Source organism: Stenella coeruleoalba, assembly GCF_951394435.1.
Source record: "Stenella coeruleoalba genome assembly, chromosome: 3".
NCBI lineage: Eukaryota > Metazoa > Chordata > Mammalia > Artiodactyla > Delphinidae > Stenella > Stenella coeruleoalba.
The window spans coordinates 52350714-52371708 of record NC_137148.1 but is presented as its reverse complement, the minus strand read 5'-3'; the positions used below and the strand labels follow the sequence as shown (position 1 = coordinate 52371708).

Sequence of the window (20995 nt, the reverse complement as noted above, 5' to 3'; positions counted from 1 at the left end):
CAAACTCCAGTTCTGGACATCCTATGCAAAACAACTAGCAAGACAGGAACACAACCCCACCCATTAGCAGAGAGGCTGCCTAAAATCAGAAGTTCACAGACACCCCAAAACACACCACCGGATACAGTCCTGCCCACCAGAAAGAAAAGATCCAGCCTCATCCTCCAGAACACAGGCACCACTCCCCTCCACCAGTAAGCCTACACAACCCACTGAACCAACCTTACCCACTGGGGGCAGACACCAAAAACAACAGGAACTACAAACCTGCAGCCTGCAAAAAGGAGACCCAAACACAGTAAGTTAAACAAAATGAGAAGACAGAGAAATACACAGCAGATGAAGGAGCAAGGTAAAAATCCACCAGACCTAACAAATGAAGAGGAAACAGGCAGTCTATCTGAAAAAGAATTCAGAATAATGATAGTAAAGATGATCCAAAATCTTGGAAATAGAATGGAGAAAATACAAGAAACATTTAAAAAGAACCTAGAACAAACAAACAAACAATGATGAACAACACAATAAGTGAAATTAAAAATTCTCTAGAAGGAATCAACAGCAGAGTAATTGAGGCAGAAGAACAGATAAGTGGCCTGGAGGATAAATTAGTGGAAATAACTACCGCACAGCAGAATAAAGATAAAAGAATGAAAAGAATTGAGGACAATCTCAGAGACCTCTGGGACAACATTAAACACACCAACATTCGAATTATAGGGGCCCCAGAAGAAGAGAAAAAGAAAGGGACTGAGAAAATATTTGAAGAGATAATAGTCAAAAACTTCCCTAATATGGGAAAGGAAAGAGTCAATCAAGTCCAGGAAGCACAGAGTCCCATACAGGAAAACCCAAGGAGAAACACGTCAAGACACATATTAATCAAACTATCAAAAATTAAAAACAAGGAAAAAATATTAAAAGTAGCAAGGGAAAATCAACAATTTACAAACAAAGGAATCCCCATAAGGTTAACAGCTGATCTTTTGGCAAAACTCTGGTAGCCAGAAGGGAGTGGCAGGACATATTTAAAGTGATGAAAGGGAAAAACCTACAACCAAGATTACTCTACCAAGCAAGGATCTCATTCAGATTCAACAGAGAAATTAAAAACCTTACAGTCAAGCAAAAGCTAAGAGAATTCAGCACCACCAAACCAGCTTTACAACAAATGCTAAAGGAACTTCTCTAGGCAGGAAACACAAGAGAAGGAAAAGCCCTAAAATAAAAAACCCAAAACAATTAAGAGAATGGTAACAGGAACATACATATTGATAATTACCTTGAATGTAAAATGGCTTAAATACTACAACCAAAAGACACAGACTGGCTGAATGGGTACAAAAACAAGACCCATATATATGCTGTCTACAAGAGACCCACTTCAGACCTAGGGACACACACAGACTGAAAGTGAGGGGATGGAAAAACATATTCCATGCAAATGGAAATCAAAAGAAAGCTGGAGTAGCAATTCTCATATCAGACAAAATAGACTTTAAAATAAAGACTATTAGAAGAGACAAAGAAGGACACTACATAATGATCAAGGGATCAATCCAAAATGATGATATAACTATTGTAAATATTTATGCATCCAACATAGGAGCACCTCAAAACATAAGGCAAATGCTAACAGCCATAAAAGGGGAAATCGACAGTAACACAATCATAGTAGGGGACTTCAACATCCCACTTTCACCAATAGACAGATCATCTAAAATGAAAATAAATAAGGAAACACAAGCTTTAAACGACACATTAAACAAGATGGACTTAATGGATATTTATAGGACATTCCATCCAAAAATAACAGAATACACATTCTTCTCAAGTGCTCATGGAACATTCTCCAGGATAGACCATATCTTGGGTCACAAATCAAGCCTTGGTAAATTTAAGGAAACTGAAATCGTATCAAGCATCTTTTCCGACCACAACGCTATGAGACTAGATATCAATTACAGGAAAAATAAACTGTAAAAACTGCAAACACATGGAGCCTAAACAATACACTACTAAATAACCAAGAGATCACTGAAGAAATTGAAGAGGAAATTTTTAAAAACCTAGAAACAAATGACAATGAAAACACGACAGCCCAAAACCTATGGGATGTAGCAAAAGCAGTTCTAAGAGGGAAGTTTATAGCAATACAAGCCTACCTCAAGAAACAAGAAAAATCTCAAATAAACAACGTAACCTTACACCTAAGCAATTAGAGAAAGAAGAACAGAAAAAACCCCGAAGTTAGCAGAAGAAAAGAAAGTATAAAGATCAGATCAGAAATAAATGAAAAAGAAATGAAGGAAACAATAGCAAATATCAATAAAACTAAAAGCTGTTTCTTTGAGAAGATAAACAAAATTGATAAACCATTAGCAAGACTCATCAAGAAAAAAAGGGAGAAGACTCAAATCAACAGAATTAGAAATGAAAAAGGAGAAATAACAACTGACACTGCAGAAATACAAAGGATCATGAGAGATTACTACAAGCAGCTATATGCTAATAAAATGGACAACCTGGAATAAATGGACATATTCTTAGAAAAACACAACCTTCCGAGACTGAACCAGGAAAAAATAGAAAATATGAACAGACCAATCACAAGCACTGAAATTGAAACTGTGATTAAAAATCTTCCAACAAACAAAAGCCAAGGACCAGATGGCTTCACAGGTGAATTCTATCAAATATTTAGAGACACGCCAACACCTATCCTTCTCAAACTCTTCCAAAAATAGGAGAGGGAAGAACACTCCCAAACTCATTCTACGAGGCCACCACGACCCTGATAGCAAAACCAGACTAAAATGTCACAAAAAAAGAGAAATACAGGCCAATATCACTGATGAACACAGTTGAAAAAATCCTCAACAAAATACTAGCAAACAGAATCCAACAGCACATTAAAAGGATCATACACCACGATTGAGTGGTGTTTATCCGAGGAATGCAAGGATTCTTCAATATATGCAAATCAATCAATGTGATAAACCATATAAACAAATTGAAGGATAAAAACCATATGATCATCTCAACAGGTGCAGAAAAAGCTTTCAACATAATTCAACACCCATTTAGGATAAAAACCCTCCAGAAAGTAGGCATAGAGGGAACTTACCTCAATATAATAAAGGCCATATGTAACAAACCCACAGCCAACATCACTCTCAATGGTGAAAAACTGAAACCATTTCCACTAAGATCAGGAACAAGACACGGTTGCCCACTCTAACCACTATTATTCAACATAATTTTGGAAGTTATAGCCATGGCAATCAGAGAACAAAACGAAATAAAAGGAATCTAAATTGGAAAAGAAGTAAAACTGTCACTGTTTGCAGATGACATGATACTATATAGAGAATCCTAAAGATGCTACCAGAAAACTACTAGAGCTAATCAATGAATTTGGTAAAGTAGCAGGGTACAAAATTAATGCACAGAAATCTCTTGCATTTCTATACACTAATGATGAAAAATCTGAAAGTGAAATTAAGGAATCACTCCCATTTACCACTGCAACAAAAAGAATAAAATACCTAGGAATAAACCTACCTAAGGAGACAAAATACCTGTATGCAGAAAACTATAAGACACTGATGAAAGAAATTAAAGATGATACAAACAGATGGAGAGATATACCATGTTCTTGGATTGGAAGAATCAACATTGTGAAAATGACTATACTACCCAAAGCAATCTATAGATTCAATGCAATCCCTATCAAACTACCAATGGCATTTTTCACAGAACTAGAACAAAAAATTTCACAATTTGTATGGAAACACAAAAGACCCCGAAAAGCCAAAGCAATCTTGAGAAAGAAAAACAGAGCTGGAGGAATCAAGCTCCCTGACTTCAGGCTATACTACAAAGCTACAGTAATCAAGATAGTATACTACTGGCACAAAAACAGAAATATAGATCAACGGAACAGGACAGAAAGCGCAGCGCTAAACCCACACACATATGGTCACCTTATCTTTCACTGGACAGCTACATGTAAAAGTATGAAATTAGAACACTCCCTAACACCATACACAAAAATAAACTCAAAATGGATTAAACACCTAAATGTTAAGGCCAGTCACTATAAAACTCTTAGAGGAAAACATAGGCAGAACATTCTATGACATAAATCACAGCAAGATCACTTTTGACCCACCTCCTAGAGAAATGGAAATAAAAACAAAAATAAACAAACGGGACCTAATGAAACTTAAAAAGTTTTTGCACAGCAAAGGAAACCAAAACAAGACAACAAGACAACCCTCAAAATGGGAGAAAATATTTGCAAACGAAGCCACTGACAAAGGATTAATCTCCAAAATATACAAGCAGCTCATGCAGCTCAATATCAAAAAAACAAACAACCCAATCCAAAAATGGGCAGAAGACCTAAATAGACATTTCTCCAAAGAAGATATACAGATTGCCAACAAACACATGAAAGGATGCTCTACACCACTAATCATTAGAGAAATGCAAATCGAAACTACAATGAGGTATCACCCCACACCAGTTAGAATGGCCATCGTCAAAAAATCTACAAACAATAAATGCTGGAGAGGGTGTGGAGAAAAGGGAACCCTTTTGCACTGTTGGTGGGAATGTAAACTGATACAGCCACTATGGAGAACAGTATGGAGGTTCCTTAAAAAACTAAAAATAGAACTACCATACGACCCAGCAATCCTACTACTGGGCATATATCCTGACAAAACCATAATTCAAAAAGAGTCATGTACCACAATGTTCACTGCAGCACTATTTACAATAGCCAGGACATGGAAGCAACCTAAGTGTCCATCAACAGATGAATGGATAAAGAAGATGCAGCACATATATACAATGGAATATTACTCAGCCATAAAAAGAAACAAAATAGAGGGCTTCCCTGGTGGCGCAGTGGTTGAGAGTCCACCTGCCAATGCAGGGGACACGGGTTCGTGCCCCGGTCTGGGAAGATCCCACATGCCGCGGAGCGGCTAGGCCCGTGAGCCATGGCCGCTGAGCCTGCATGTCCGGAGCCTGTGCTCCGCAATGGGAGAGGCCTCAACAGTGAGAGGCCCGTACCGCAAAAAAAAAAAAAAAAAGCAACAAAATTGAGTTATTTGTAGTGAGGTGGATGGACCTAGAGTCTGTCATACAGAGTGAAGTAAATCAGAAACCGAAAAACAAATACCGTATGCTTACACATATATAGGGAATCTAAAAAAAAAAAAAAGGTTCTGTAGAACCTAGGGGCAGGACAGAATAAAGCATATGTAGATAATAGAGGACACGGGGAGGGGGAAGGGTAAGCTAGGACGAAGTGAGAGAGTGGCACTGACATATATACACTACCAAATGTAAAACAGACAGCTAGTGGGAAGCAGACGCATAGCACAGGGAGATCAGCTCCGTGCTTTGTGACCACCTAGAGGGGTAGGATAGGGAAGGCGGGAGGGAGACGCGGGAGGGGATATGGGGATATATGTATACGTATAGCTGATTCAGCAGAAACTAACACAACTTTGTTATATGGCAGAAACTAAGACAACATTGTAAAGCAATTATACTCCAATAAAGATATTAAAATAAAATAAAAAATAAAAGGCATTTTCCTCCCATGGATCACAATACAGGTCTCCAGCAGAATAGTGCCAGGTGAAAATCCTAAAATTTTGCACTTCCAAGTTTCAAAAAGCACTTTTATAACTTGGATAAACTATAATCATAAAGTTTACTGGTTCACTCCCTAAGAATCCAGTACCAAAAAGTAAAACACAGCTTTCAATTAATGTGAGTTCTGTATTTGTCTTGGATTTATTTTTGAAGAAAAATGACTCTTATTTAAAATAAATGACCAGAATCTTTTATATAAACCAAGAACCCAGTAACAGCAAATCTTTTTTTGACACCACTTGGAAATCACAAATGAGGCATTAAATTACTATTTAATTCTGCTAATGAAAAATATTTTTGCCATGTTTTTACCATGTTACATTTTTCTCAGTATCAGACAAATGCTTCTCTGAGATATTTTTCCCATTACCAACGGTGTAAATCATTTCAAATTTTTCAAATGGATTTAGTCCTCCTGAACTGGGAAATATAGTTACCTAGATTCTCCAATTCCCTATGCTATCTAAAATGCTGAATTTCAATAACTGATTTTCTAATGAATAATATATCTCAATTCTCAAATTTAAATGAATCCCCAATTACTTCATAAGCAATTCCAAAAGGCAGTTCAAGTCAGTTACATGGGGAAAAAATTACGCAGATATTTCGAATTCTCTCCATTTAAAAACACAAATACTTGAAATAGAAATAGCTTTCTAAGCTCTTAAAAAAAAAAAAAAAACTTTCTAAGCTCTTTATTCAACCAATTACACAGTTAAATGATCACTCCCTTTAGAAGAGGGTGTATCATACTTACTGTAGTTAAGGGATTTGGAGTCGGTATGGGAAGCAAGCCTGCACCAGGCATCAGACTTGTCATGGTTGGAGCAGGAGCCAATAGAGAGAGAGCTTTGGCTTCCTCTGGGATTTTACCTGCAGAGGCAAGTTCCAAACATTAAAGAAAGCAGAAACACCACACAAACTTTATACTATGATTTTACAATTACCCTTGCACTTAAAAAATAATAATAATAAATGAATCTATCTATCAGATCCGTATAAAGAAATAAATAAGAACTTAAGTCTTTCCTTTTACCCTGCTCTACTAGGAAAAATAAAAGTGAGCAAAACTTCAAAGACTAACAATCTCATTAATGGAATATTATTTTAAAAATTGAATAATGTAGACAATTATTTAACACTTTGAGCTATGGGTCACCTGTACTGGAAACTTAATGTTCATGAACCAAACGATATCAAGCATGGACGCTTTCCCAGGACGGTGTTTTCGCGGTGATCGAAAGTTGTGTTACACATGACAACCGTTCGTGTTGGCTGCATCACTAATAGCACACAGAACATCAGATACAGAAAAGAAGAACATTTTTTAAAGTTTAATCCCCAGAAATGGCAAATAACCAAATTAGTCAAAAAAAAGAAAAAGAAAAAAACAAATATGTGCGAATTGAAATCTGTTCCTGAGTGTCCCTATCCTGTTAATTGAAACTACCTACTTGTGATGCAAACAATTTTGATAACCTTCCAAAAGATCCCATTTAATTTCAAGTAGACAGAAAAAACCAAAAGCCTACCACATGTAATCAGCTTCAATTGGAAAGGAAGCCTACACCCATTCAGTTAATAAGGCATCTCACCAACAATGACAGAGATGACTAAAAGAATCCAGTTCCAAAGAATATGCCTTGGGAAACTGCTAACATTTTTGAAAATGACTAACAAAAAAAAGTTCCCTAGTCTCAGGAAACTTCTTATATTACTGACTTTTAGAACCAATTTATGTATACTTATCTGAAGAGGGGTGGTTAATGCCTAAATGTCTTGCTTATAAGCGTCCTAAGTGCCTAATAATAACAACAACAATAACATTAAAATAACCCTAGACACTAAGAAAAAGAAATCCCTACGACTAAAAAAAAGGAAATTTACTCTGAATTAAGTCTATCAATTTGCCACATTTAATTACTGAATTCTAATCAATTAATTTTGATAAGGGCTGGGACTTTCACACATTTTTTCTGGTCCTTTCTCTCAACCTTCCCAAAAAGAAAATTTCTAAAAAGTTGACTACATATAGCAATTTCAGAACTACTCATAATTATGTGGTATTTGGCTACACGTTTCCATTATGAATTCTTCAAAAGTAATTTAAAGTACAAAGTCACGCCAAATTGAAAATAGCATATGGAGTAAATTTTCAAAAAAGCACCATGTGGGGTTTCAGTGGTAAAAATTCAACTTAACACAACCACATGTGCAGGGATAAATCTCTAAAAAAATTATCTGAATATATTTCTAAACATGGATGGAATTCAAGACGAATTTTAAAACTTGCTTTAAGTAGTGGTTACACCTTATTTATAGAAATACAGAAATCACATTTTATTAGCTTTAGCAAATGCCTACTTATTTCTAAGCTTTGCAACATCTAAGGCTATATTACCTTAATTTACTAATTTCAAAAACAAAGTCATTTTATTATTTCAGTAAATTCTGCATAAGCACTGATTTTAACATGCATTAAGATTAAAAGGCAGAAGGCCTTACTGAAGACATCAAATAACAGTAATTTATTTTGTATTTATTAGTTATTAGCATTAAGACATTTATCTGTATACTCACATATACTATTTACATCACTATCAGACCTGCTTTATCTGTTAAAAATAAGTATTACTTTTTTAATATTTGTAAAACCTGTACACATCTTGATAAGTCAACTGAGGTCCTAAGGTACAAACCCTATGCTTCACTACCCTAATTTATGCACCTAAAAAACAAATAAAGAGTTCCAATCTAGTAATGTCCCCAATTTAATATTACCTGTCCATTAAATAAGCAAAACTATCCACATGAAAGACCACACAAACAAAACGGGTATTCAATACAGGCCAAAAGTTGATTACTTAACATAATAAAGTCATTCAGTGTTGGCTTAAAAATAGTATCCGGAGGTTGTCTGCCTCTCACTGTCTCTCACAGTATAATAAACTATTATAAGTATTAAGTCTAACTAAAAGCACAATATTTTTTACTTTTCTAATTACCATTAAAGATACTTTAAGAAAAAAGTTCCATTGCTTAATTTTCAGGATAAAATTCTACCAAATATACCCTCCAAATACTATCAGTGTATAAAAGTATAAAACAAATAAGCATTTAGCATTTTTCCCAAACTGTACTCATCAAAGACAACTGAGAGAAAAAACAATGTCTCTCACTCATCCTAATCTCAGAATCCATTTAGAAACTAGTAATCTCTGAACATTTTTCAACAAAAAAATTCAAGCAAAAAAATACACACACAAGTGTAAGTATTCAACAGTTTCTCAAATATCCATTCCCCACGTAGGCAATTAAAAGTGTTTTCAAATCAAAGAAATGCTATTTTCTATAATAAATATCATAAAAGTGAAAAGTCTCCTCTTGTCCTCTACCCCCAGAATGTTATAAGAAATTTACTTATTTTCCTTGATGATTTTGTATGCCTAAAATTCTAAGGGAGGAGGACGAAAATTAGAAGCTATCAGTTGGTCTTTATGACAGATGCAGACTTGGGAGAAAACTGCAAAAATGTTACACTGAGATCAAAACGTGTTCCTAAGAATCTCATCAGTGTTTTAGTGTTTTGGGAACAAAATGTACCTGATCAGTTTATAAACACCAATTAAGACTAGCATTGAGCTTCACGAAACCATATCCTAATTTACTGTGAAAATTTCTTTTATGTTAAGGATGAGCTCTACTAATCATCTCCCAATATAATTTGCAATGCAATGTTATGAACCCTTAATGGAATACCATTTACAAAGAACTGGAAAACCAGCTCACAAGTTAAAGTGAAAGAGATTTAACAAAACAAAAACAAAAACAAAAACAAAAAAAAAGGGACAAAATAAAGAAAAAGAAATGAAATTAAAGTAAAACAATAAAAAACAGAGACAGGGCGTCCATCTTCTGCGGTTCAGACTCCGATCTCATTTCCCCAATGAAGGTTTCACTTGACGGCAGGTTTAGTGGCATGGCAAACAATGCCTAACTCAGGCAAGTGTAACAGGTCTGCCTTGGCCAGTCTAGTCATCTAATAATGCACAAATATCACATAGAGAAAACATACAAAACCAAATTAATAGTCAAAATCCATCTACCAGAATATGTGGACATAAACTTATGACTGATGATTAGGCTGACACCCTTATTATGTTTGACCTTATCTTTTTCTAAGTGTTAACATTTATAAAAAGAAATCTGAGATGCACGTAACAACAAAAAGAGGTCATATTTGGACGAGTATAATGAAAGTATATTTTATTTTGAAGTGGCATGTTTTATTAACGATAGCTAATGCTTAATATGTACAAAACTATTACACATCAAACATTACTTAAACGGCTTAGGATCTCACAGTACTACTGTCTGCATTAAAAAAAAACAGCAAATTGAAAGAAACTGAAAAAAACTTCTTACAATTTTTTTCTATGGTTTTCTCACTTCTTTCATAATGCTGTTTCTATAACATCAAGGAAAGAATACAATCAGTGAAGTAAACAGAAGACTGCTTACAGCACATCTCCTCTTACAGAACTTACTCCACTGGAACTCTTTCCTTTGATTTATTTCAAACTCACTTTGCTATCTTTTTTAACACAACAATACATTATTACTTTGCTTGCAGTGCATAATCAGATCTTTTAACAGCTCACTGTGACATTCTTCATGTTCTATAAATTCATTTTTGTTGTATTTAATGAAAAATGTGTATCTGAATGTTTTTCCAATACAAATTATTTTATAGGTTAGTGTTCTAAAATACTTTAAACTGGAATAAAAATATGCTTGAATTTTCACGTTCAAAAATAGCAAAATTTTGTCTGTTAATACTAAAAATATTCAAAAGCCATTATAATAAATGTGCATTTATTTATTTCTATCAAGTAAAACAAACAAACAAAAAGGAACCTCTACATGCCCATAATCTTGAACATTTATGACAAACCATGGTCACTTCTCAATATATGAAAAATTTTATGGGAATATAGCAAGGTTCCAACAGAGCAACACTAACAAAATTTTTCCTTCCAGTTCAATAATAAGCTAAAATCACAGAAGATACTGTGCTGCTGGTGGCATAATTTTTTGATACAATTAACACTCCCATTTAGTAAAACTTCTACCTGATTTATTTTTTCCCATGTAGTTTACTTGGTATGAAATTGGTATGAACTTGGTATACAGAACTAAATCATTACCAGCTCTTTTCTCACCTTGTTCTCCAATTTTGGGGTCATTGTCCCCTTAAAGATTAGTAGATAAAGATAGATTTAGCAAATAATTAACTTTAATTCATTTTTTATTTATTCTACTATATTCGCTATTATTTATTTTATTCTCCCTACCCCTCTCTAACCCCTAGACATGGGAAAAATACTTTCAAATTTATCTGAAAAAATCCAGAATGTCCTATTCTGGGACATCAAAAATATCAGAGTCATACTCACTGTATCTGACTAATGTTTCTGACATCCCAGAACAGGCATTCTGAAATATGCATAAAACCTTGAAAATGCAGCAAACTGTTTATTATACAGTATTTTAATGTGAGCCTGGTTTCTAAAAAAAGTTTTAAAACATGACATATGAAAGCTCCTTAAATTGTTTCAGGTAAAATTTTTATGTTGTAAAACAGTTACCACCAGCCACCAGTGAAAATATATTTTAAAGACATTTAAATTATAATAACCCAATTCTAAAATCCATGTACACATGTCATAGTCAGTGCTCTGAATAAAAGTTAATTACACACCAGAACTGTCAAATTCAGCACAGCCTAGTATAATGAATGTGAATGGCTCTGCAAATAGAAGTTACTAAAAAAATAGGCATTAATAATAATTAGCTCTTAAAGCAGGTTATGTCATAAAATTTAACGAATTACTATAAGGCCTTTGGCCTTGTTTCCACCTTCAACAACTATTTCCTCGATGGAGGCTTTGGAAAATTGCTTTCCATGATTTTTCTTCAATTAATCACCACCACCACCACCCCTCCCTCCCCCGCAAAAAAAAGCCAGCAAAATTAAAAGTAAATTCTAGTTGCACAGCAAATTACACTGAATGTAAAATAATGGTCTCAGTAACAATTAAGGTAAATTACCTTAAGAAGATACTTTAAAGCTTAAATTATGAATATTGTTCTTAAACATAATTACTACCTAACCCCCATTTGTGTGAAATGTGTACACTGTTTTTATTTATGCAATATCTTTAATAGGTATACACAGGGGCAAATGCTTACTTATTTACACATTTTAAATAATGTCCTCTACCAACTTAATATTTTAATTTCAAAAAGCTTTCTTTACAACTTGCAAACTGAATACAGAAAGTCAAAGCAAACCAAAGAAGCCAAGTAATTTATAAATTTTTAAATGTTTAGCTATAAAATCTCAAATATACATAAGTAATAAATTAACCATTTTAATATATTTTATTATTACGTAAAATCCTTTCCACCTCCAAATTTCATTCTTACACACACACACACACACCATATCTACTTGCCAATTTCTAGGAAAGCCAATGGTAGTAACAGACAGGACAGAGATTAAAATAACTGAAAAAAACATGTGAGATACTAACCTTCTGCACAAGGAACAACTATCAGAGCTCTGTCAATAAAAACCGTGTTAGTTAGATGCTGGGCCACGCCAACACTTGATGGATCACGAAACTTAACATAACATACTTTGGAAGAAAAAGCAAGAGGTGCGTTGCTGCAAGATAAAAAGAAAAACAATTGAACTAATTAACATTTGGTTGGTTTTCATTTAAAATTTCTTACTTATATCTTTACATAATCTTACAATCAAGACAGGAATTTTTGTTGCTAAGGATCAGTAAGACATGAAATAGCAGAACTTAGTCTTTTAATGGTGATTTGCTGCAATGACTGAAGGCACATCTAGGCAGGCCTATAGCCTTATTTGTTAAAAACCTGAAATTTAAATTAATGCCTTCTTAATCTGAGTGAAATGTGAAAACAGCTGACTTAACCCAAGGATGTCCAATCATGCATCATCATCAACAGGCAAAATCCTGTTTCATAAAAAAGCCCCAATCCTCAAGACTTCAAATTTTCTAACTACTTCCAACCCTCCCTAATGTGATTCCTGGCATTTAAATCACTAAAAACTTCACAACAGTCTTAGAAACAATCAGATAACCTGGAATTAAAATTAAGGTCTTTTGCATATACTGGCCTACTTCAGGCTAGGCAGCATTGAGATTTTCCAGACAAAAACTTTTACAAACAAAATTTTACATATTTTATATGCAAAAGAGCAAAGACTCTTATAAATCCTACTAGACTTAATCTAGGCAGGACTATAGGAAAAAGAAGCCAGACACGGCACAGATAAAAGCAATTTTTCCACAATATGAATCCATCATGTTAGATTCCAAAATACACTATCCTCATAAAGGATCATTTTGTCAACCTGCCCATAATTATGTTCAATTAAAGTCTGTAATTGTCTTTAGCAAATAAAAAAAGACACTAAATATACAGCTAATGTTTAACATAAATGTACAATCCTTCAAAATATTAAGTTTTTCACACTAAAAAAAGATCACTTGAAAAGTACTAAATATGCATTGTGCAGCAACAATAATTTACTTTAGTTTACAAAACAGGTCAAGGAAGTTCACCATAATCCTAGACCTAGTAAATGGCAAAGATGAGATTTAATGTCTAATCATCTAATTCCAAATCTCATGCAACCTTAATTATTCAATTAATCAAGAATTTTAAAGCCACTTTAATGTACTACTTATTTTGTAATTCCATATTCATTTTTTAATTAAAAATTACATACAGCAACAAATCCAGCTTGCTAACAGCTAAATATATTTATGATATTAACCAAACACTAAGATAATAAAATATATTTGCATTTAGAACTTTAAACTATATATATTATTAACATAACTAGTCAGGCTAGCAAAAGTAAAACTCTACCTCTTTCTCACCCAACCCAACTCAATTCTTTCCTGCCTAAGGCCATCTGATTCAGGCTTCAAGCCAGTCCTCTCCAACAACCTCCCCCTACTCAATATGTAAGTCAAGCTCTTGTTCTTGCCATGAGGTAAACACATCTGCATCCAGACTTAACTCACCTATACATTACCAAGTCACCAATTTAGGCCTCTCCAGAGCTCTAGATTCCCAGATCCAAGTGCCTGCTGGCATACTGCACGGTGATCTGTCAGTCACAGGACCCACCCTTGAACTTATTCTTAAATTCATTACCCTCCTTCTGCACCAATCCTGCCCTTTGTCCTAATTTCATATCTCAGTTAAAGATACTACCACATTATCTAAGTCAGAAATCCGGAAGTCGTTAATGTGACCATCATTAGTACTGTTCACCAAATATTTCCAAATCTCCTTCTGGCTACGTAATAAAATTCTATTTCTTTTTTCCTTGAAGTTAGGTGTGGCCGTGCAATTTGCTTTGGCCAATTAAATGTGAACATAATTGACATGTGTTCCTATTCAGTAGCCTTAAGGGCCACTGCTCGGTTCTTTTTCTCTGCCACAGTGACCAGCAACATCAAAGAGATGGGTGGCTGATATACCAGCTTCATCCCAGAATGAGTGACTACAACGAGTAGAGTCCCCAACCCCACCAGTTTAGTATAAGAAATAATCTTGTTTTTATCAAACTACTGAGATTTGTGGGTTGTTTCCATCCATGACCCTTCCTTCTTTTTCATCCTATTGGTCTTTAAATCCTCTGAAGACTGCCTCCCAAATAGTTGTCACATTAATTTCTTTCAACACTCTCAGTATCAATGCCTTCATTCAGGCCCTTATCATTTCTCACCTGGATTACTACAATGGCTCCTAACTAATCACACTGCATCCAATCTCAACTCCTCCTTATTAAAAATCTTCCACAAAAGCTGTTAGAGTAATCTTTCTAAACCCTAAATCTCTTCATGTCATGCAACTGCTTAAATTTCCTCAGACACCCTTCTTTTCTTGCTTCATCATTTAAAAAATCCAGGCATAAAAATACTTGTGGTTCCCAGAACACATCCTGAACCATCTGGGCCATCTTTGAACATGTTGTTTCATTTGGCTATGATGTGCTCTCTTACTGCCTTTTTGAACAGTAATTCCACTTTTCTTCAAGGCTCAAGTTTCGAAGTCTTCTGGAAAGCCATTTTAAAATATCAAAGTGACTAGGTACCCCCTCCTATATGTGCTACCAATACATCCTATATACTTTCAGCACAGTTTCCTTATGTGAAACCCTCAACAGATCTTTCAAGCTTTCAAACACAACTGATCAGCCACATGACACAAGGGCTTATTTCACTGGCTAACGCGAAACCTGTAATTTGGGTGGCCTGACCAAATGAACTTGAAAGTCACTTAGAGTAAGGGCTTGGGCCAGATGCCACGTGAGTACAGAATACGTCTGAAAAGAAATTGAGCACATACACAGAAACAAACTGAGCTGACAATAAAGCCTGACAGGAAGAGGCAGATAGTCGCCTTGGATGTTGATACCCTTCTGGTTCCCAGTCCCAGCTCCCACGAGGCCAAGTCTTTATTCTTCTACTCAGGGAAATCTCTTTCTTTTAATAATGTCTCTTCTTGAGCTAGATTAGGTAACACTGTTTCTGCCCTTTGCAACCAAAAAAAATCTATGATTACAACTAAAGCCCTAGCAATTTCAACAAGAATACTCTCTTTTAGCACTTGAAGAACCTGACAAGCCACCACTGAAACTGTATTTCCTAAACTGACAGATCCTTTTGTGAAAGGATGGAAACCTAAATCATCACTGTTGAAAACTACAAACATTTCCAAATATCCCTACTTGAAAACCACATCATTTCAAATTTAAAACATCCACAGGAATAAGAAATGTGAGCCTGGTTGGTAAACCACACACTACTTAGAGTTGAGAAGCCCAAAAACTGGTTAAAAGATGCTGATCTGTTCTGAACAGCATTATAGTAAGAGCATGGATCCTAGTGCTATAAGCAATTTTTTTCATCTTCATCTCCAATTACCTTCCTTAAAATAGAGAGTAAAAGCAACACAGTATTTACTTTATAAAAAATGTAAACATATGAGCTTTTCAGGAGAGGCAGTAACACTTTTATTTTGAATATTATAGGCTAAAATAATACAGTGGCAAGCCTAAATATAGATATCTCAGCAAACAAATGTGTATTTACAGATTTATAAATCAGTATATTACCAAATCTTATATTTAGATCTTCCTCTCTAGTATATCTAGGCTATTAAATAACATTTACTTTTTAAAAAATTAAATAGGATTATCATTTTCAAATTTAACTCTGACCTACACTTTTAATTTTTAAAAGGGGTTACATATTCCATTTGGTCTAAATGTATGCCTCTAAAGAAAGTAACAGTACTCAAACACAGCACATTTTACTTTGACCCCATTTGTTGAATCAAGTTTTCAAGTTTTGTTTTATTTCTTTAAATATAAAACCTTCTACAATCACTTTTCAAACAAATCAGAATTTCTCACCGGGAGTCTAATGGAGAAATCACAGAACCAACTTTTTGAGCACCAGTTAAATTTCTTAGACCCTAACTGGTTACCTTATTTTTCACTAAACATGGTGATGGCACTGTACAATCTTTTAAAAAATCAATGTGGTAATACTATGTCCAATACTTTATTATATTAATATACATCCCTTGAGGATCTATCAAAAAAGATACAATGCAAAACATGGTCAAAGTATATAGCTTTATGTATGGAAATATTAACTGACACAATGTATAACAGGGTTTCTCAGTAGGGCTCCAGTGATTGTCTGGATGCCACAATTCTCCTTTCTGTAAGACTTCCTTATGAATTATTGACACTTACCCACTAAATGCCAGAGGCCCTCCAATCACTGTGGACAATCAAAAATACACATTCTTCAAATATTTCTAGCTAAAATTCAATGACAGAATTTCAAACACACATACACACTTGAGACATCACCCTTTAAATATTACAATAAATAAAACACAACAATATGAAAAATGCTTACCACAGGCTGAGTGGTATAACGGTAACGGTGTATAAATCCTTTGATTACACTATATTAAACTAAATGCATGTAAAAAGGACTGGAGAGAGGTTTTGATAGGGTGGTAGGATCACTGCCAGTGTACCTTTTTCTCTATTTCTCCTGATATGACTATATTGGTTATATTAATTTTAGCTAGTTGACAGCTTTTACCTTATTGGTACTTTTAAAGACCAGAGAAGTGAAGAAAACCAGCAAGCAAAAAAACAAAAACAAAAAAAACCCACAAGTGCTGATGTTAGAAATCAGGCCAGGATTACCCTAGGGGTATTATGCACTTGAGGGGGGAGATGAGAACTCCTAGGGCACAGAGAATCCTATCCGGGTGCTGGATGTGTTCACTTTGTGAAAATTCAACAAGCTGTATACACTTATCCCTGCACTTTTCTGCTCCTTATACCTCCATGAAAAGCTTACTGAAAAAACAACAAAGATTTCTTACCATTGTAAAAAGGTTTTCATGATGTATGAGATTCCCTTATTGAGTAAAAAGTTAAAACAGAAACTCTGGATATTTATCATCTGGTAGCACTAATAAGAATTTTTAATATTTACAGTGAATGTTTACACCAATTCTTAATGTTTAAAAAGAAACTGAATCATGGCCTCATGCCAAAAAAAAAATAAATTTAAAAATCTGAATTTTCATATTAGCAACCAAATTCTTAAAATGTTAATGAGAAACTATTCTCACATTCTATTAAAGAAATATCATTCCAAATTTAAAACAAATGAATTTCTACTCAGCTTCCAAAGATTAATCATAAAATACTGTTTCCACAACACTGCAAAATAGAATCATCTGTCTTCAATACAACTACTACTGTTGCATTTTTATGCATTTCGGCCCAAATCTGCAAACACATCTTTAATATAAGGACCAGGTTATGACAACTTCATTACAGAGCAAGCAGAAAACATGTCATTAGAAAAGCATGTAAATACTTGTGAAAAACAGGAATAGGCACTGACTGCCTTTAAGAAAAACTGGTCAAGGATTTTGCCTCGCCTATATGTGTTATATTTATGTTACAATTTTGCAAAATGTATTACAGTTTGTGACACAATAATTCTATATTAATGCACTGTTTAAGTGACGAGCTTTTTTATTCTCTGACTTCTAAACTCCAAGCAACTAATATTTGATTTCAAAAAACAGCCCATTACTAAATGTCAGATGATAACTGGCAGCATATTGCCACCCAAGTGCACTTTTCAACTATGTAAGTGGTGTTACGTTGGCAATGAAGAATATTCTGTGATATATTTCTTCTGCCCATGAGACACCTTATTATCACAACCTTGAAAGCAAGGTTAGTTTACAATCATGTACAAAATATTTTACTATTTGATTCCAATTCTTTCAGAATACAGCACTCCTCCAAACAGTTCTCAATTATTAAGAAATGTTCTGAGCGCTTAAATGAAGAGATAGCTGAAAGCACTTTCAAAGTTATAAGATATTCAAAGCTATACATGGGATGCCTAGTCAGTAAAGATACCTGTGCATGCCCTTATGAAGCATCTTTGACAAAACTGTATTACCGAATCTATTCATGTAGAACCAATTTATATAAACCCAGATAAGTCATTCTACAACACAAACTACAAGACAAAATATTAATGTCATGAAAAACTTTTAAAAAGGTGACTGGGAAAAAAAATAAAAGGCGACTGGGAGGGTGGAGGGGTGGCTGTCCTAGATTAGAGATAACCAAATGCATTGAGTGATCTGATTATACCCTAGATCAGAAAAAGAAAATGGAAAAAAGGCGTTATCAGTATAACTGAAGAAATTCAGATGTTATATTTTAATCGATGTTAAACTTCTTGGATGTGTTAATAGCATTGTGGTAATGCAGGAGAATGTACTTCTTAAGAGATTCACATTTAAGTGTTGAGGAATGAATAGTCATGGTGTCTGCAACTACTTTTAAAAGCATGGGAGAGGGGAGCGTTGTAGGGGTGTCTGTGTGTGTAGGTGGGGAGAGGGAGGGGGAGACACAAAGACAGAAATCAACTGTGGCAAACTATAAATGCAGATGAAGGGAACATGGGAGTTATTCTTTAGCTTTTCTGTATACATGAAATATTTCAAAACAAAAATGAGAAGAAAAACTTAAGTAAAATTTAAAAATCCAAACACCAACTTTTATCAATATCTATGCAGTAACAATGCAATATACTTACAGAGAGAAAACCGAAAAAAATAGGTCTACGTGCATCACTATGAAACAAACCAAAAAGTCAAATACAAATTTTTTTAAAAAGGAGAAAAATCCTGGGGAACTACTATCCCTTCCTTCAAAGGATTTTGACAAAATGAACAAAATACTGAGAATTTTCATATTCTAAGCTCTGGCTTTAAAAGTTTATGCCTGTAAGAAAGTAAACAACCTTCAAACCCCTTACAAATTCTGTGAGTAGATAGTACTGTACAAGGGAAATATTACTTCAAAATACACTACTCGGGAAGTGTCTGAGAACTGTGAATGCCAGTCCAGATCTGGACTTTTAAAAGTATACAGCAGGAGTAATCTGTACGGACTATTACTTTTTCTGAAAGGTTTAGGACGGTGTGACCTTCTAGGAGGAAATTTTAATCCGTTGCCAAAAGGGTGAACAGACATGATCTTTAACAACATGGATGGGCTCGGTTAAATGAACCAAGAAGATGCTAAATTTGTGAACACAGGCCTAGGGACAAATTTAGGCCTAATTCCATCTGTCATTAGCTGCACACTTCCCCGTCAGCAACAACGGTCCGACACTGAGGCACTAAGAACTGGACAGTTTATCAGGCGCAGTCTCCGCGATTTGCCATTGCAAAAACGCTATCAGGAGCTTGCCATGAGGACTACCGCGGGCCCACCTGCGGCCATCTTAAGTTCGGGAAAAAAAAGAAGGGGAGGAAGGGCACTGAATTCGAGGACCCGGCGGCGACCATAGCCCGGAAAGCACGAAAAAGGCAACCTCTCTAACTCCTCTGTAAGGGTTCTGGGCAGAGGTTAACCCACTAAATACGACTAAGAAGGAAAGCAGGAGCGTGGGGCCCGGGCCGCGGTGCCCTAATCAAACATGGGCACCAAGGTAAACCCAGCGGTCACGTGACTGACACCGCGCGCCCCCGTCCGCGCTCTCCCCCATGCCTTGGTTCCCGAGGTCTCTCTGGCGCCCGCGCCCCTCCCCCAGCCGAGCTTGAGCACTTACTCCGGGGGGTAGAGCCGCAGCTCCTCGATTTCTCCTAGGAAGGAAAAAAGCGTCCGCATCTGCTCGCTGGTCACCGCCGACGACAGATTCGTCACCTGAATCACCGCCGTAGGGGTGAGGCCGAAGCCTAAGCCCAACCCGAAGCCGGCGCTGTTCATCCCGACCCCGCTGCAGCTGCCTGCCTCCCCAACGTCTACGACGCGTCAGCGACGAAGCCGGGAAAGCGGAGAACGCGCGGCCGCGAGCGCGCCCCCGCTGGCGAATTCACGGCAGCGGGCAGGTCTAGCCGTCCATTTCACAACTCCCCTGCTCCCAGGGCTGCGCGCGCCAGCCGGAAGCGTCTCCCCGGCAACCCGCCGGATCTCGCGGGGCTTCGGCCTGGGGCTCACGGGTACCTGAGGCCGTTTCTCCTGCTGCACTTCTCCCTGGCAAGGTTTTGATCGAGTTTTTTCCCGGCCTCCACTCGATCAGTTTCTTGTGCTCCTGTAAACATGGGAGACCCAGCTCTTTCCAGTCTTTATACTAGATAGGACTGGGGAACCAAGAGGCCTGGCCTGCTGGTGCGGAGCTGTGAAGAAGGAATGACTCGAGCATCGCAGATCAATACTTGACCGAACTATAACGTGTCATTATTATATACAGGCAGCTCCCTCGCCCCGACTATTTTAAAAAATTGGCCGGCGTCCTAATTGTGAAAAAACTTGGGAAATTTTACAAAACCTGTAAAGTTTGAAGGAATTAAGGAAGGAAGCAGTTAAGATGAAGGCTATGCGGTTGTCGTTTATAACATTTATTCGCTCACTACGCAGGTATTAATATTTGAGTGTTATGTACCAGACACTGTTAGACAAGAGCACATAAAAGACAGTTACAGAAGGTCCACATAGACCTTGCAACCTAATGAGAGACAAGTAACAGTAGTATGGGAAACCAGGGCAGATGTTCCCAAAATGCCATTCACAGAACCTGGAGGGTCCTCGAAGCCTTTTGAGTGATTATTGCAAGGTCAAAACCGTTTC

The 20995-nt window shown here is 36.0% G+C and overlaps 1 protein-coding gene across 4 annotated transcripts in view; it reads right to left on the bottom strand.

Moving 5' to 3' along the window:
• Positions 1–20282, bottom strand: part of SREK1 (splicing regulatory glutamic acid and lysine rich protein 1) — a 55756-nt gene extending 35474 nt beyond the window's left edge. For 2 of the 4 annotated variants that reach the window (XM_079916914.1, XM_079916915.1), the window contains exons 1-3: positions 19977–20282; positions 12273–12406; positions 6434–6549 (exon numbers count right to left, since the gene is read on the bottom strand). In XM_079916914.1, coding sequence (XP_079773040.1) covers positions 6434–6549; positions 12273–12406; positions 19977–20134 — 408 coding nt within the window. In that variant the 5' untranslated portion in view covers positions 20135–20282. Of the gene's footprint in view, positions 1–6433; positions 9716–12272; positions 12407–19976 lie in introns of those variants that run through there. The other 2 variants (XM_079916917.1, XM_079916916.1) reach the window with 2 other exon arrangements.
• Positions 20283–20995: the final 713 nt, after the last annotated feature.